The sequence below is a fragment of the Bicyclus anynana genome, chromosome 24 (genome assembly GCF_947172395.1).
Source record: "Bicyclus anynana chromosome 24, ilBicAnyn1.1, whole genome shotgun sequence".
Classification (NCBI taxonomy): domain Eukaryota; kingdom Metazoa; phylum Arthropoda; class Insecta; order Lepidoptera; family Nymphalidae; genus Bicyclus; species Bicyclus anynana.
In genome coordinates, this window is record NC_069106.1 from 9,403,235 (window position 1) to 9,422,563 (window position 19,329).

At 37.6% G+C, this 19,329-nt stretch overlaps 2 protein-coding genes across 2 annotated transcripts in view; both read left to right on the forward strand.

Moving 5' to 3' along the window:
* Nucleotides 1–10,943, forward strand: part of LOC112054365 (sodium-coupled monocarboxylate transporter 1) — a 50,786-nt gene extending 39,843 nt beyond the window's left edge. Inside the window, exons 5-9 of the mRNA XM_052889060.1 lie at nt 2,843–2,992; nt 3,968–4,281; nt 5,096–5,226; nt 6,175–6,425; nt 7,286–10,943. Coding sequence (XP_052745020.1) covers nt 2,843–2,992; nt 3,968–4,281; nt 5,096–5,226; nt 6,175–6,425; nt 7,286–7,645 — 1,206 coding nt within the window. The 3' untranslated portion in view covers nt 7,646–10,943. The remainder of the gene's footprint in view (nt 1–2,842; nt 2,993–3,967; nt 4,282–5,095; nt 5,227–6,174; nt 6,426–7,285) is intronic.
* A 5,441-nt stretch (nt 10,944–16,384) lies between these two features.
* On the forward strand, nt 16,385–19,202 carry LOC112054366 (protein SHQ1 homolog). The gene has a single exon (XM_024094136.2). The coding sequence runs from the start codon at nt 16,565–16,567 to the stop codon at nt 17,966–17,968; it is 1,404 nt and encodes a 467-aa protein (XP_023949904.2). The 5' UTR covers nt 16,385–16,564; the 3' UTR covers nt 17,969–19,202.
* The last annotated feature ends 127 nt before the right edge of the window (nt 19,203–19,329 follow it).

Here is a 19,329-nt window from a genome sequence, read left to right on the forward strand (position 1 = left end):
CATTTGTGGACCGATTTTGAAAATTCTTTTTTTGTTTTGAAGGGTTTGATTCCAGGGTGGTCCCATTTTTTTCATGTCAGGATCTGATGATGGCATCCTGGAGAAATCGAGGGGAACTTTCGAAAATCGTAGAGACGGCTAGTGCGTTTGTTAGTGTTTCCATAAGATATTTTAAACCACTACAATTTTATGAAGGTCTGGAGTCGGTCTGATGATGGAGCCGATACATAGACGATGGAACTCGTCAACGATTTACAGCAGGTACCTTTTGTTTGGGCTTGATTTATTTGTATTGATGAGAACTTTCCACCTAGATGGGTTGTGACTGTATTAAGGGTCTGATGATGAAGACGAAGGACAGTTAAGAGAACTCCTCAACGGTTCACAGTAGCTACCTTGTGTTTGGACTTGATAAATTTGTATTGATGAGAACTTTCCACCTAGATGGGTTGTGACTGTATTAGGGGTCTGGTGATGAAGACGAAGGATAGTTAAGGGAACTCCTCGACGGTTCATAGTAGCTACCTTGTGTTTTGACTTGATAATTTTGTATTGATGAGAACTTTCCACCTAGATGGGTTGTGACTGTATTAGGGGTCTGGTGATGAAGACGAAGGATAGTTAAGGGAACTCCTCGACGGTTCATAGTAGCTACCTTGTGTTTTGACTTGATAATTTTGTATTGATGAGAACTTTCCACCTGGATAGGTTGTGACTGTATTAGGGGTCTGGTGATGAAGACGAAGGACAGTTAAGAGAACTCCTCAACGGTTCACAGTAGCTACCTTGTGTTTGGACTTGATAAATTTGTATTGATGAGAACTTTCCACCTAGATGGGTTGTGACTGTATTAGGGGTCTGGTGATGAAGACGAAGGAGAGTTAAGGGAACTCCTCGACGGTTCACAGTAGCTACCTTGTGTTTGGACTTGATAAATTTTATATTGATGAGAACTTTCCACCTGGATAGGTTGTGACTGTATTAGGGGTCTGGTGATGAAGATGAAGGAGAGTTAAGGGAACTCCTCGACGGTTCATAGTAGCTACCTTGTGTTTGGACTTGATAAATTTTATATTGATGAGAACTTTCCACCTATATGCATAGTGACTGCACAGGAGGTTTGGTGATGAAGACGGAGGACAGTCACCTTTCTCGTTTTTCTGAATATTCATATTACGTGGATAAAGGGGGGGTGAAACTTTGTATATGAGTTAAGGTAGTATTTTTAAAATTGGGATTGTATGACTTAGATACTTAACATAAGAAAATAACGTTTCAACTAATTGCTTATTAATTTTTCTTCACACTCAGTAGGTGTGCTAACCCTAAAAATTAAAAAATAAAAATTTTAATAAAAAGGAAAAAATAACATCTTACCTATGTGCTACATTCTGATCAGTTTGAAGGCGGTGCCAATCCAGTGTCATGTTTTAATTAAAGCCGTTTCTGAAAGAACCACGGAAATTTTGTAATTTAAACGGCTTGAATTAAAACATCACTGGCTTGGCACCGCCTTCAAACTGATCAGAAGGTAGCACATAGGTAAGATGTTATTTTTTCCTTTTTAGTTTAGGTTAATTTTTGAGTTGGAAGTCGGTTGAATTTTTTTTATTAAAATTTTTTTCGTACTGAATTCCTCCTCAAAATTCGCGCGTTGGTACGCCCCTTGTGGACGCGACGGTAATACGAATTCGCCCTTTCTGGACAAGTTCTAAGCTTAAAGTCGTATAATAGTGTTAATGATTACGTAAACGACAAAATTGCTTGGAAATGAAAATTATTACATGACAGGCTACTTAGGTATATACCTATTGTTAAATGGTGATAAACTAAAAAAGGATAAGCCTGGCTGAGTTTGTTGTGGGCTCTTCTCGGACCAAGGCGCGTTTGGAACCCTCGTAACTTTAATTTTAAGTTTTCGAATAATTATTATCACCATTATCTTGAGTTTAATATTATTACCTCACGTTTCGAAAGAGCTTCTAAACTAAGCCTATTTGAAATAAATGAATTTTGACTTTGACTTTGACTTTGAGTAAGTTCAACGTGCTGGGCGGGCTGGCTTGTGATTTAAGGTGCGTTCGGTCGGCTTAAGAGCGCGCAGCGCGTCGGTACGATATGGATAAAATTCGAAGCGCAAGCGAGACGCCGAATTATGACTTTCACGTGAGTGAAAAGCACGGAGCGATTGACGCGCGACGCAAATTTTATGACGTGAGCGCCAAAACCATTTTTACCTAATTGCAAGTAAATTAAACAACATAACGAAAAACAAAATAGCCATGTTCATGATATATACCTAATTTTCTATACAAAATAAAAATTTAAGAAAATAAGTTTACGTTTCCTGAGATTGAAAGCAAAATGTAAAAAAAAACATGTATTTTTCAAAAAAATAAACTATCGAGAAAAGTCTTACAAATTGTGTATTTTGTATAGTCATAACGAAGCTAACACTTTGAAATATCATTTACCCAAATATCAGGCTCCTAACTTTTCCAGAATCTGAGATCCAGAACCATTTGTAACCACCAAATTACATATTGCACACTCTTAAGTTGTAAACAAATATTGCGAATAGAAAGAAATACAATTATACACACCTCAACCATAATATAACCTTATGAATGAAAGATGAATCATAACCTTTGTTTATTATTGGTTTTTTTTTATTTTTAAATCCACTTCTCAGTTTTTTTGCTAATTATATCTTTGACGGCCTCCGTGGCGCAGTGGTATGCGCGGTGGATTTACAAAGGCCTATTTCCTGCAGTGGATGTCCATCGGCTGATATGATGATGATGATGATGATATTATCTATATTCCTGTTGGTATATTCCAGGTGTTAGTGAGCGCCGCCTTCATCGCGCAGGCCACAGTGAGCGTGGGCGGGCCGGCGCGTGTGCTCAGCGACAACATGGAGGGCGGGCGGTTGCGCTTCTTTCGCTTCACGGGCGACATGACGACGCGCGTCGACACCGCGTCAGCGCTGGTGAGCGACGCGTGTGAGCGACGCGCAATATTACCAACTCTCAAAAATATTTATCCCTAAAGTTTGTGTCAAATACCCCTAAAATCGCCTTAATTATTGAGTTGTCACCCTAAAAAATATAAATTATGCTGTAATATGTTTCAAAAGTATTAATCTATACTTCTATATATACCAATATTATAAAGAAGAAAACTTCGTTTGTATGTTTGTTTGTTTGTATGTAATGAATAGGCTCAAAACCTGCTAGACTGATTTTAAAAATTCTTTTACCATTTGAAAGCTACATTATCCACAAGTAACATAGGCTAAATTTTATTCTGGAAAAAGATAGGGTTCCGTAAGGTATTTGGGTTTTTCGGACACAAGGTGTAAAAATCAACCAGAAAAGTTACTTATTTTGTGTACGCTGCCTAAACTATAAAAGATAGAACCAAAAAATGTTCTAATTAATTGTAGATCTTATCTACAAAAAAGTCCGCGACACACTATACCTACTTATGTCGACTGAGGCACAACAACCATATTTTTATTTAAAAATTTTGATTTTTTTTTGGACTACATTCAAACGCATTTATTTTACTCATGCTATTAATCCTTACCAAAATAAATTACTTTATCACTAAGTAAAGTTTATGTAGATAATATTTGGTCTTTGAATGATTAAAATTGGACGTTTGGTTTTGAAGTTATGGCGAAATTAAAATATTACGATTTCTGCTGCACGGCCCGTTGCGAAGTGGGCGTCACTAAGGCGGGGGTGCGTAAGGTCTCAAACGGTGAAAGAAAACATCGTGAGGAAACCTCAGAGAAATTTCTTAATGTTCTGCGTGTGTGAAGTCTGCCAATCCCCATTGGGCCAGCGTGGTGGACTACTGGCCTAACCCCTCTCATCTTGAGAGGAGATTCGAGCTCAGCAGTGAGCCGAATAACGTTGATAATGATACAGTACGAACGAATGCATCACCGTGTGTGCAGGTGGGGCAGCTGTTCATGTCGCTGTCAGTGTACGGCTGCCAGCAGACGTTCGTGCAGCGCTACTGCTCCATGGACAGCGAGGCGCGCGTGCGGCGCACGCTGCTGGCGAACGTGCCGGCCGTGGGCGTGCTGTTCAGCCTGTCGTGGCTCGTGGGCATGGCGCTGTACGCCGTGTACCGCGCCTGCGACCCGCTGGCGGCCGGCCGCATCGCCGCGCCCGACGAGGTGCTGCCATACTACGTGCAGGACCAGTTCGCGTTCCTGCCCGGCATGCTGGGCTTGTTCCTTGGCAGCCTGTTCAATGGAGCTCTGAGGTGAGTCAGTGCGCACACTCAGGTGGAGAGACTTGAGTTCTCTGGATGCAGTGGCGTAGTGTGAACAAATCTAGATGTGGGGCTGTTTCTCGGCAGCCTGTTCAATGGAGCCCTGAGGTGAGTCAGTGCGCACACTCAGGTGGAGAGACTTGTGTTCTCTTGATGCAGTGGCGTAGTGTGAACAAATCTAGATGTGGGCCTGTTTCTCGGCAGCCTGTTCAATGGAGCCCTGAGGTGAGTCAGTGCGCACACTCAGGTGGAGAGACTTGTGTTCTCTTGATGCAGTGGCGTAGTGTGAACAAATCTAGATGTGGGCCTGTTTCTCGGCAGCCTGTTCAATGGAGCCCTGAGGTGAGTCAGTGCGCACACTCAGGTGGAGAGACTTGTGTTCTCTTGATGCAGTGGCGTAGTGTGAACAAATCTAGATGTGGGCCTGTTTCTCGGCAGCCTGTTCAATGGAGCCCTGAGGTGAGTCAGTGCGCACACTCAGGTGGAGAGACTTGTGTTCTCTTGATGCAGTGGCGTAGTGTGAACAAATCTAGATGTGGGCAAAAACGTGGTCCCTTTTTTAAACGAGCAAAAAGTAGAGCAGGTTCTCAATAGGCTACTTGCCTCTTTTATAAACAGTGTTTAAACTGAATTATGGAAGTATTATAAGGTATATTTTATTTTGTCCCGTCAATAATAACCAGTCACTTTAAGTATAGCTGCCCCCCCCTAGATGCAATCCTGGCTACGCCCATGTATTTGATAGTCCGACGCAGTAGCTCGTATTCCGACACTACACTGGCTGACATGTACACAACGGTTGCAGCTTCCTGGTGTCGAACGTGAACTCGCTGTCGACGGTGACGTGGGAGGACTTCGTGTCGGCCGCGCCCGCCTTCCGCGGCATCAGCGACTCGCAGCAGCTCACCGTCATCAAGATCATCGGCGTCGTGTACGGTATGGACGAATCACCTGACCAAGACGAGCGCTGGCGCAGTAGCTAGTGTTGTGACACTCAAAAGAAACGTCTGGTGGAGACATCAGTCGTGGCTACCCTACCGGCAAAGACGTACCGCGATTTAGCGTACCAGTCCCGCTAAGGAACCGTCAGGGTTATGGGTAGAACAAATTTGTACCTTTACCAAGTAAGCCCGCTTCTATCTTAGACTGCAGCATCACTCACACCAAGTGAGATGACGTACAAGGGTTAACATGCCATTAAAAAAGACTCGATTGTTCGAACCGTCTTTAAGCTGCATGAAGGCCAAATATTGAAATTGTCATTTGAATCATTAAATACTTAATAAATAATTTGCATGCCAAATTGGCAAGATACATTTACCATCTACATCTACCGACCACCTGTATAAATAATGCATGTATCTGCAAAGAAATAAATTGATTGATTGATTGATTAAAAAGATTCCAGCCGTATATTGATAAATTTAAACATTATGGGCAGGGCAGGCATGAATTGTGTAGTATGAATGCATTTAAACCTACACCCAAGGTCACAAGTCCTGGAACCTGCTCGAGATGTTTCCTCTACCGCACGAGTAGCGTCATCGGATGGTATACTTCTTTTCGCTGCTACGCATCGCATTATAATCGCACTCAGTGCCGTAAATAGCCTTTTCCGCGCCCTGTGCGAGCTTCTGTAACTGCGCCCTATTTAAGTAGACCCTTTGCCTACCATACCGCCCACTGTGTCTCACTCACTAAAACTCAAACGCAGGTCCACTACTGCAAATGCGTTGCCCATTCTGATGCTTAACTCTGTTTATTCTTGCGCCCCCGAGAGTCTACGCCCTGTGCTATTTACGCCACTTTATACGCACAGACGCTCGTCAAGTGAGCAGTGAGCAGTGACAGTGCTCAGTCACGTACTACGGCCTTCTGTTGCAGCGCTGGTGATCATGCTGCTGTCGCTGGGCGTGGGGCAGGTGGGCGGCGTGGTGGAGGGCTCGCTGCTGGTCACGTCGGCCACGTCGGGCGCGCTGCTGGGCGTGTTCCTGCTGGCGGCGCTGGTGCCGGTGGCCAACGGGCGCGGCGCGCTGGCCGGCATGCTGTCGGCGCACGCGGTGACGGCGTGGCTGGCCGTGGGGCGCCTGCTGTACGTGGACGACGCGGTGGCCATGCTGCCACTGTCTGTCGAGGTGAGTGTGCTCCGCTGGCGGCGCTGGTGCCGGTGCCGACGGGCGCGGCGCGCTGGCCGGCATGCTGCCATCTCCAGGGAATAAACCAAGCTTTAGACATGTAATAGCATAGCGAAATAAAAGATAAGTAGACTGAATTAATTTTGTATTCCACTTGTCGGTTTAAAACTTGTCTAATAACTATATCAAACAAACATATTTTTACATCTATCCATCTATCCATTCATTCATAATTAAACATCACCTTGATCTTGATCATCGAGCATAGACTTCAAGACACCAAAGAAAAAAGCAAATCTATTAACTATTACAGATCAAAATATACAGCTCAACAAATTAGTTTCTACAGGTCATTCAATCTATATTAATATTATAGTGTTTGTTTGTTAATCAGGTCGCTAATATCAGGAACTCCTAGTCCGATTTAAAAAATTCAGGCTATATATTATTCCCGTACTCCTACGGGAACGGGAACCACGCGGTTAGCTAGTGTATTCATAATCATCTTAAAATTAATATTCGGTTTCTACACGATATCGTAGATATGTAGATTTCATCCTACTCCTAACCATCACATCATCATCACTTACCATCAGCGGACTTATTATGTATCTCAGTGTACCATTCAAACCATGCGTCACTACATCGATTTTTGTCGTATTTTCGTTTTTGTGATTTTTCCGTTGACATTGACATTTTCGGTGCGATGTCGTGTAGAAACCGAAAGGGTCCGCTTCTATTCTAGATTGCATCATAACTTACCATCAGGTGAGATTGTAGTCAAGGGCTAACTTGTAAAGAATAAAATAAAAAAAAAAGTACAATAACCACGTTATACCTACACGCGTCACTCGTTGCAGGGCTGCGGCAACTCGACGGCGGCGGCGGCGCTGCCGCTGGCCGTGAACCGCACGCTGGCGGAGCTGGCGCCCGTGCTGCGCGCGCTGCAGACCGCGCACGCGCCGCACGCCGCGCCGCACGGCCCGCTGTGGGCGGCGCTGCTGCGGCTGTACTCCGTGTCGTACATGTGGTACGCCGTGCTGGGCACGCTGGTGTGCGTGCTGGTGGGCGCGCTCGTGGGCGCGGCCACGGGCGCGCAGCACACCGTGGACCCGCGGCTGCTGCACCCGCTGGTGGCGCGCCTGTGCCGCCGGGCAGACAAGGCGCCGCCGCCGCCCGAGCCGCCCGCGTCGCCCGCAGCGCTCCGCACGCGGCTGTGACGCTGTGATGTGTTCGTCAAATCGATTTCAGTACCAATCTTCTTCTTTGTCGCTGCGCTCTTGACAGAGCGGTCGTGGTCTTTAGGACGTGTTGGAGGCAGATGTAATACGCCTCACGAGCATTCGCCACTTCTCCCTTTGTGTAGTGAGTCGCGTACATTCAGCACCAATACTTTTTAAAAATCGAATTTATCACAATAATTGTAATCCGTCGACGCCTGCAAGTCATCTCCGCCGGCTCTGATGTCTTATCGATTTTAGGTACATAAATAGAGCGTCTAACGTGGCAGTCGAACAACATCATGAAAGGACTGCGTTGTTACATGTCTCTATCGCTCGAACTCACGTAAAAACTCAGACCAATTATTGTATAGGACCTGTCTCGCTAAACGTTACTTTTCTGTCAAAGTATATGATCAACGATCTAATGCGATTATAAAAACTGTCTCTATAGAATCGATGTTAAATAGTTGTAATCGTGTTCGTCGGTTAAAAGAGCTCCGTAAAAATACCTTTTTGTATAATTGGATTGTGTAAAAAACTTCTAGTTTAATATAAGATATATACAAAATCTAAGCTCGTTTTCCTCAGAAAATGACAGACATCCTTCTGTAATTGGTCTGAGCGTAAAAGTAATCGAATACAACATGGAATTAAAAAAGCCTCATCTAATAAATACAGAGGAATCGACTGCATTGATGGCGATGTTTCAATTGCACATATTGAACCCGCCTCCGGCGCAACTCGCGTCACGCGTTAGCGCAAATTGCGCCGCACGCGTCAACGCAAGTTGCGCAAACAGTCGTGAGTCGGTCGCACTCCGACAGTTGCGAATACGATGTGACATTTGTTCAGTATATGGAATAAAACTGACATTAGTCCAAAGATTTAAGACTATTAGATATGTCAGTAGCACGTCGAAACTAAGGCGAACAAAGATGCCTATGTGAGTTAATTTCATTTAACGAAAGTTATTTAAACAAATAATAAGTACTTACTTAAATTATAATTTAATATTGTCTACATGTCAAATTATGTATTAGGAAGTGTAAAAACTATATATAAATATATATATTATAATGTAGGTACGTAAACGCAAAATTGTGCATGTGTTATGTGCGCTTAGTGGAGTAGGTATTTAACTAAATTCGAATATATTTTTGCGGTGATTTTGTAGGTACGTAACATATCTAATAATGAAAAATCGTTGCGTTAGTGTATGTGTGAAATATTTATTTATCGTGTTTTAGTACAACATCTCCACTAATATTATTGGAATCTCGATAAGGAAGTAGGTAATCAATTAATCAATCAATTTATTTCTTTGCAGATACATGCATTATCATTAGGACGTGACCTGTCGTTAGCAAATGTCATTCCCATACATTTTTCTAGTTTTCGAAGCGTTTGCGATCGTAGAAAGAGAATCGACGATGGCAACAGGATGTAGCATGTAAGTGGAGACGCGGTATACATCCTAGATAGTGATGAATACTTAGATTGTTATTTAAATATTATTATCGCTCAAACGGGTCTTTGCTTTCCTTATTCCTATGAAGTAAAAGCCTTTATCTGAGGCCGACAATTTCGAGCCCACCACGTCAGTGGTGGATTTATCAGTAGGCCTAGCCTGGAGCCTAGGGCAGCAGATTTAGGGAAAATTTGACCCAAAAAACTTTTTCTTCTACAGAAATCAAGCGTTACGATCCTCAGGGAGCGTAGCGGAGAAACTGCAGAGTTGTGTACTGTGTCTGTCCACAGGAGCGGAGTGGAGTTGCAGACTATGTTAAATACATAAATGTTATATATAATTTATTTAACCCCGCTCCGTTTCCCCGCTCCGCTTACTAGTTTTATGTACCTATATGAATTTTTAAACTAGCTCGCAAGTCCCTGTCCACTGAAGAGGAGCGGAGATTTTATTCAATCCTATTGGTTAATATTTCTCCGTTGTCGGCTCCGCTGCCTCGTTCCGGTTCGGTGGACTGGCAGTCTAAAACTGATATTATTATATAATGAATAACATTAATTTGGACGGTTACATAATTCATCAAACTGTGAGCCCAGCGATGTTTAGTTCGTGCGCATTCACTTGACAACTGGCCATCAAGCACAACCAAACAAACATAGTATCATCATTCGAGTCATGTAAATACGCACGCGCTGTATGTACAATATGGTCGGTCTCCTTCGAGTTTAGTTTCTCAGTATTGCACCTACATTGCCTCGCTCCCGATCGGCATTTAATTTAAGGATTTACAATAATTTCGTCACTTTTGAATGAATATCTATCAGTTAAGATAACTAGTTAGGCGTTAGTGAATAATTTTATGTAGAACTTAATATTAGGATATAAATAAAAATAAGTATAGGGACAAATGCCTTATGAAAGCAAAAAGGTAGGGCAGAGTGGTTGGACGTTAATACTTACAGAATAGTTTAAGAAATTGCCAAACAATTGCAGAACTTGTGATTAATAAGAAAACAGGGTTTAAGTGAAAATGTTGTGAGTAGTTAAGTTCTTAAGGTTCGTTTATATCTACAGACATTTAGCGTGCCAGACACGTGCCGTGGCAGACAAAATAATATTCTTTAATACAGTGTTTATTAACGTATATAGATCTATCGTAATGCGGACGCGCAGAGTTGATAGATACGGGCCGCGCCCGGCCAGTATTCGCGAAAAGAATATTTTATCTGTGTGGTTCATGTCTGTCATAAAATCTGAATTAAAATTGACAGCGCCTAACACAAATGACATAAAGACCGCCCTTACCAAATGACGATGAACGTCATTATGACATTAGCGCCGCGTCTGGGGGACTTCTTTCATGAAAAGGACTTTAAGTGTCTCTATATTATGCTGAGCAGTGTGAATAGACGGCGTCTGTGGGTGTCTGCCACGCTACTTGTCTGTGACGCACTGTGTCTGTAGATATAAACGGACTTTTAAGTTATTGCGTACGACGTACGTATAGTGTAAGTATGTATAATTTAAGCGTAGGTAATGTTGTCCGTGTGATACTTCAGTATTAGATACTTTGTACCTCTGCGCTTTAATAAACAAAATATTTTTTTTGTTTCATAATACTTACTACTTTATGTAAAATAATTATTATGTAAGTCAGTATGTATGATATGTATTGATAATGTTATTAGCAATTTGTAAGCTTGCAACTCTAGCACGCGGGCCCGCAATGAAGGCCATGGCAGGAGTACGTTACAAATCTCATTTGGTGCGTAAAATACATTTTTTAAAAATACTTAAAAGTACCTAAATAAAAAAAAATTATTGACACTTGTGTGGTTTGATTTTGTACCTATTGAAAATACTGATATTTGACGGCCTCCGTGGCGCATTGGTATGCGCGGTGGACTTATAAGACGGAGGTCCTGGGTTCGATCCCCGCTTGGACCGATTGAGGTTTTCTTAATTGGTCCAGGTCTGGCTGGTGGGAGGCTTTGGCCGTGGCTAGTTACCACCCTACCGATAAATCATGAAAATAATATAATGTTATTAAAAAAAATTTAAAATTCAACCCATAAAGTGGTGAAATAGGGCTTGAAAGTTTACATTGATTTCCACGCGGACGAAGTCGCGGGCGTCCGCTAGTTATTAATATGTAAAAAGAAAACCTCTTTAATATTATTTCTTTTTGGTAATTTACTTTTTTTTTTCATGACATTGTCACATTTGAAATATTCGATATATTATTATTGACTTAACAGCAAAATATTAAAATTTTTATTAAAATATAAACTAAATGTAAATAATAGCGTTGAATGTTGTTTTTATATTTTATTTATAGGTAAGTTTTAGTTTAGTATTTAATTTAATAATTTAATGTAAAATATTGTAAATAACAATTATATTTTATTTATAGAAACACAATCAAGCTTTTATTACTACTATCACATTTATGTGAAATAATTATCATTATAAAACAACATTTATGCAACTATTTTACGAAAAATGGAGAAACTGAGGTTTGATTTTGAAGTAAAACCAACAAGTGATGGAAAATCAAACACAATATGTGTAACTTCGATTGCCACACCTGATGATAAAACTTTCAGTATACCAGAGGAATATCAGCCGGTAAATCTCCACCAAACAATTTATAATACTCCAAACTTTATTAAGGTAAAAAAATCCTTGAATAAAAGATACCAAACGAGAAAAGTCTGGATAACCTTAACTAAGGAAATAAAAGATATTTATTTGGATGCGGAGCAAAATGTACAATTTTATGATTTTTATCTCGAAGAAATTCTAAACTATTCTGAAATTATACCTAGTTCACATGGAGTACTAGAAAAATTGTTAGGAAAAATGCTTGAAGAAAGACAAAACAAACCTGAAAATCAAAATTTAGGGAATATTGCAAAAGATTTCATGATTGAAAAATTCAATGGTAGAAACTTAAATGCTTATCAATGGCTAAAGGATTTTAATAAAGAATGTGAACGTTTTGACATAAAGGAAGATATAAAGAAAATTAAAGTTTTAAAAAATTTTATGGAGCAATCTAGTGTCGATTGGTATAGTTGTATGATAATGAAACATACAATAGAATCAGAATGGGACAAATGGGAAAAAAGTTTTTGTGAGACATTTGCAAACAAAGGATTGTCACCCATTAGATATGCTCTGTCCTTTAAATATCAAACAGGTTCATTACTTGCATATGGTTTAAAAAAAGAAAAACTTTTACTGGAAGTAAGGAAATCAATTGATACTGAAACACTTATTGACCTTATAGCGGTCGGATTACCGAATTATGTGGGGGATCAGATTGATCGAGCAGCTTTGAAAAGTACTGAGGATCTTTATTATGAAATTGGAAAATTAGAACACCTTGTAAGAAAGAATAAATATGACAATAAAAACAGTATTTGCTCTGACATTAAATTAAATAAAAAGGAACAAACAAAACCATGCCCCATATGTGTGAAAGAAAAAAAGGGGAAACGTTACCATTTAATGGAAAATTGTTGGTTTAAGGATAAAGATAAAACAGGAGTTGTTAAAACTGTAAATAACTCTGAATTGGAAGTTGAACTGAATGAAGAGAGTCCAAAAAACTAGATGTGCCACCATTAATAAAAGTAAAGTTACTATTGAATGATACGTTAGATATTTCTGGAATTTATGATTCAGGTTCAAATGTATCATTGATTAATGCAAAATTGTTAAAAATACAGAAAAATGAAAATTCAAAGAATACCCAAATAGTAAGCTTGAAAACTATTAATGGTGAGAAGAAAACGAAAGGTATAATAAAACTTAAAATAAAAATATACAATATTGAAAGAGTTATGGATATCTTTGTAATAGATAATGAAAATTTTAATTATGACTTTTTGATTGGACTAGATTGTATTAAAAACTTTAAGTTGATGCAAAATGAACAACTAAAAATCGTACAATTTAATGATCCAAAAGAAAATGAAGACATAAATAAATACGAAGTGAATTTCAATGAACATATTGACACGGCAAATTTTGAAATATTGGTTAATCATCTTGATTTATCCCAACAATCAGAAATCGATAAGTTGGTAGAAAAATATAAACAAGTGTTTGCTAAGGATAAATATGATATCGGCACTGTACGGGATTATGAAGCACATATTGATTTAAGTGTAGATAAATATTGTTGCAAACGTCCTTACAGATGTACAGCTGAAGACAGAATAGAAATAGAAAGCCAGATATCAAAACTATTAAAAAATAATTTAATTGAGGAATCTTATAGCCCATTTGCTGCCCCAGTTACTTTAGCATATAAAAAAGAAGACGGTAAGAGAACAAGGCTATGTATAGATTTTAGAGAATTGAACAAAATTGTTATTCCCCAATCACAACCATTTCCGTTGATTGAAGATTTAATGATCAAAGCTGTGAATTGCGAATATTTTTCTACTTTTGACATAAATTCAGCCTTTTGGTCAATTCCTTTGAAAATAGAAGACAGGTACAAAACTGGCTTTGTTACACAAGAAGGACACTTTCAATGGACGTGTCTTCCGTTTGGATTAAAGACTGCGTCAGCCATTTTTCAAAGAATATTGGGAAATATTATAAGAAAATACGAACTTTCTGGTTTTGCAGTAAACTTTATAGATGACATTTTAATTTTTTCTAAAACTTTTGGAGAACATATATTACATATATCTAAGTTACTTGAGGCAATACTAAAGGAAGGCTTAAAACTGAAATTTTCAAAATGTACTTTTGCGGAAAAATACGCAAAATATTTGGGTCACATAATAGAAAATAATTCAGTAAGGCCTTTGAAAGATTATTTGTCTGCTGTAAAAAACTTTCCACTTCCTAAAACAAAAAAAAATATACGCCAATTCTTAGGAAAAGTTAATTTTCATCATAAATTCATACCACACAGTGCAATTATTTTAGATCCATTACACAATTTATTAAGAAAAGATGTGAAATTCATATGGACTGCAGAATGTCAAGAAGCATTTGATAAAATAAAAACATTATTATGTTCAAAACCAGTTCTAAATATTTTTGACCCAGAACTACCAATATACATTTATACAGACGCTAGTATAAAGGGTGTAGGAGCGGTTTTGAAACAAAAAGATAAAAATGAGGATATAAGACCAGTTGCTTATTTCTCAAAAAAGTTAACTGAAACTCAAAAAAAGAAGAAAGCTATATATCTAGAGTGCCTAGCAATAAAAGAATCTATAAAATATTGGCAACACTGGCTTATGGGAAAAGAATTTATTGTATATTCAGATCATAAACCATTAGAAAACATGAACATTAAATCAAGGACTGATGAGGAACTAGGAGATTTGATGTATTATTTATCTCAATATAATTTCAAGATAAAATATAACCCAGGAAAATCCAACCAGGAAGCCGACTGCTTAAGCAGAAACCCAGTTTTAGAACCACACGAAAACAGAGATGATTGTTTAAAAGTTGTAAATTTAATAAGTCTACAAGATATAAAGAATGACCAATATAGAAATCAAGACCTACAAAAACAAAAACTTATTAAGAGAAATGGAATTTACTACAAAAAGAATAAAAGACGGGAAAAGATTATATTATCAGAAGAGATGAGCATAAATCTTATAAAAGATGTTCACGTTAGTTATTGTCACATTGGGAGGACCCAGATGATAAATAAATTAACACCATTTTATACAGCAAAAAATTTCATCAAAAACATTAAAGAAATGTGTGATGAATGTGAAACTTGTATTAAAAACAAATCAAGGAGGAAATCAAAATATGGTTTAATGTCTCATTTAGGTCCTGCAACACAACCTTTTCACATTGTATCAATTGATACCATTGGCGGTTTTGGAGGATCACGATCAACAAAAAAATACTTACATCTTTTAGTTGATCATTTCACAAGATATGCTTATATTTCTACATCAAAGACACAAAGCTCCACAGATTTTATTAAACTAATGAAAAATGTTACAGAAACTTACAAAGTAGATATGGTATTAACAGACCAGTACCCTGGTATCAATTCCAAGGAATTCAAAGAATTTCTGAACCAGGAAAATGTAAAAATGATTTTCACTGCTGTGGATACACCTTTTTCAAATGGACTTAATGAAAGGCTAAATCAAACATTAGTCAATAAAATAAGGTGTAAGATTAATGAAAATCAGAATAAAACAGCATGGAGTACAATTGCGCAAAAATGTGTAGAAAAATATAATGAAACAGAACACACTGTTACGAAATTTGCTCCAAAATACCTTTTACAAGGAGAAAATGTGAATATTTTGCCAAATGAACTGAAATCAAGATACACTAAAGACGATCTAGAAAGAGACAGAAAACTAGCTCTGGAAAACACACTAAAATCTCACAATTATAATAAAAAAATATTCGACCAGAATAGGCAAGAATATAGATTGAAAATAGGAGATAGAGTATATGTAGAAAACGGAAATCGTTTAAATAGAAAGAAAACCGATGAATTAAGAATTGGACCGTTCAAAATTGTACAAAGGATTTCCAATTCAATCTATGAAGTTGATACCGGCCACAAAAAAGCGGAATCAAACTTTTATCATATCACAAAACTGTATCCTGTTCTTAATGAGAGAACAATTATAAATTAGAGAACATTATTTAGATAAAGTTCTTTTTTAAGGGGGGGAGATGTAAAAAGAAAACCTCTTTAATATTATTTCTTTTTGGTAATTTACTTTTTTTTTTCATGACATTGTCACATTTGAAATATTCGATATATTATTATTGACTTAACAGCAAAATATTAAAATTTTTATTAAAATATAAACTAAATGTAAATAATAGCGTTGAATGTTGTTTTTATATTTTATTTATAGGTAAGTTTTAGTTTAGTATTTAATTTAATAATTTAATGTAAAATATTGTAAATAACAATTATATTTTATTTATAGAAACACAATCAAGCTTTTATTACTACTATCACATTTATGTGAAATAATTATCATTATAAATATATCAATGAATGTGAATTCTAGTAACTAAGAAAATTGTTAATTGTGTAAAATAAATGAGCAAAATTAAGAAATTTGCCTTTTTATACTTTAAAAACGTTTTTTTTTTTGGTGAGTTAGTGTTGAGGTTGGCAACACTGCCTTCTCGGCAAAGAATAAATTATTTTATAGTTCGGATCTCGTCTTAATATAATCTGTGGTTCTCGTTGTTTTGACTTTTGTTTTTGTTCTTCATTTGACGTTTGACTTTGAGTTTTTGTTTAACCAACGCAGCGGAGATTTAAAATTAATTTACTCTTTGTTTAAATTTTTTATAGCACACATATCATTTTTAGGTGCTGGCTGACAGGCTGAACTTGTGATTTATAATACAAACTAGTATTAACAAGTGAATGATCTGTGAAAAATCAAGTATAACTTTGATACAAAATGTTAACTCCCCGTTTTAAGATAATTCAAGATGAGAACCGCGTGTTCATTACTATACACGCGCCGTACACAAACATCGGCGAAACTGAGATCGACGTAGACGGTGAGCATGTATTATTTGTCTCCGCTCCTTATTTCTTGAGACTTCGACTTCCAGGGCGGATAGTCGAGAATGATCTCTCTGAGGGATCATATTGTTGCGAGTCGGGAGATTTCAAGCTCAAATTCGACAAAGAAACTCCCGGCGAGCACTTTGAGAATCTCGACATGATTACCAGTCTGCTAGCGCCTCGGGACATACCAGACGTGAACCCAAACTTGGTTGAAATGCTCGAAGAAGACGGGTTTACCATCGAGCAAGACGACAGCGAAGACGAAGATTCTGATGAGGCTCTATTAGATAGCAAACACCCATATGGCTTTGCAAATAGTATATCTACTGAGTTCAAAGAGATAGGTAAAGAGTTTCCACAAATATTCGAACTGAGGGTACCAGAACTCGTGCCAGTTAATAAACGCAACAGCATGCGAGAGCAATATGAAGAACGTAAATTTTCCTCCGATCATTATTTAGCTGATTACTTCGACAAAGAACTCCTCGCACCCTATTTGGCTGGCAAAGTGGTATGGGAGAAACCAGACTTCCAAAAGGACACAGATTTTACAGAGGAAGAAGTGGGTATCTTAAAAGAATTGCCAAATAAGCATTACATATTAACCAAGGCCAAATGTAGGCAAGTTTTTTACGGGCTTATAGATTTACTTTACGGATATTGCTATGATAAGCGAACTACAATGAATGACAGTAATGTAGAGTCCAGTTGGACGATCAATAAACTATCAGCAACTCTAAGCTGGTTCTGTGTGTTTAATGACATGAAAGAGGTTCTAGTGGCTAGCTACAGAAGAGCTCTCACTTTCCCTATATTTAGAAATTACGACCTTTGCAACAAAGTTAAGGATGACCTCGCTTCATTATTAAAGAAAGGAAAGAAATATGTTATTAAATGCATAATAAATATGTATCAGATGTTCAACTTGAGTCATGATGCTCGGTATATTTTGAACCAGCTGTACATTAAGGATTATTTGATATTCCTGCAAAAATGCAAGGCTGAGAAGTTTGAGGAACTAGGCGATAGTGTCGCCAACATCAACATATCTAAAAATGATGTCAGGTTAGAGCTTGTGGAATTGGAAATGGCCGCTGTGATGGTTCAGCAAGAAGAAAGTCAAATTATGGGTAACGAGTTAGCAGGACAGATGGCGTCTATGTCATTAATACCAGGCTTAAAAAAATCTAGTGCTAAAATATATGAGGCAGATTCTAGCTCAAGCGATTCGAGCAGTGATTCATCTGATGATGATTCTTCTGATTTAGATTCGGATGATGTACCATTTTGACAGTTACAGTCAAACTTCTCTGGAATGGGAATCTGAATTGATAGATTGAAAATCTATAACACATCAAGTGTATATGAATGTATCTGAAGGACTATTTATTCATATATGATCGTAATACAAGTTTCTATTGAGCGCTTAGAAAAATGGCTTCTATTAAAAAATATCTGCCACCTTTTAGTATTAATTGTGTGTTTCTACTTAAATATACACTGAAGTATATTTATGTATGTAAGTATATCTATGTATTTCCCTAGTAAAATGCTTTTACATAACTTAAAAGGCGACTTGATTACTGTTCATACATTTCATTTTAATTTACTTATTTCGGTGTTTTGTTTTATGCCTAGAAATGTAGAAAAAATGTAAGTATGTGTAAAATACAAATTTTGCCATAAGTCAATGTATCTCCATTGCTCCTTCTGCATAGCGACTTGTATATATTGGTAACTTTAATTTGTATGTAGATTCCTATTACCTGATTTATAAAAGATACTCATAGAACCGCCTATAAGAGCCCTGTTGATATGACATCTGGAGTAAATGAAGTCTATAAATTGATGGTATTAATGATTTAGATGTACTATACATGTTATAGGGCCTGTGGCCAACTGGCACGTCTATTCTCCCTCTACTATCGCAAACTCTTTGAAAGTTAAAAAATTTATGGTCTATCAACAGGTTAGGTGATCAAGTTATCAATCGGATCTGTCATTCCCATACACTTTTCTACTTTCCGAAGCATTAGAGTCTGTAGAAAGAGAATCGACATACCACTTGGCTACAGGCTCAGATATTGTTAATCATTGTATTGATGGATTTATGTGTAGATAGTGATAGATCCATAGATATATAAAAAAATCAGTTGTCTGTAAAGTCGATTTACTGACGATAGTTGAACGTGACAATGTCATAAGAAAATACTGATTGAATGGTTGCATTTTCCAAAAGAAAATGTTCGTTTTTCTAAAATACTGTTTAATAATCTTCATAGACCAGAATATACTTTATTTCTTGTACAAAAAGTTGGCAACCCCAGAGAGGGAATGACGCATGACGTCATCTTTTTTCGATTGTGCAGCCGGCTCCATCGAATTATTAGACATTGTCACATCAAAAACTATCCTATGATTGTTGTTTGGATGTAAAAATATTTCACCACTTATAGGGTTTTTTTAACCAGAAAGGATTAAAATAAAATGCCAAGATTAAAAAGTACTGTTTATTACCCAAATAATTATATAATGGAATATAAGGCAATGAACACACAGATACTAGAACAGTATTCTTGTATAGTTTTTATAAAACAGGTTATGTACACTGTGTGTTTAATGCTTTAACAAATAATAATTGTTATTCGAAAT

Bases quoted from the DNA above. Each gene is read 5' to 3' on its own strand.
- LOC112054366 (XM_024094136.2), top strand. From the start codon at position 16,565: ATGTTAACTCCCCGTTTTAAGATAATTCAAGATGAGAACCGCGTGTTC.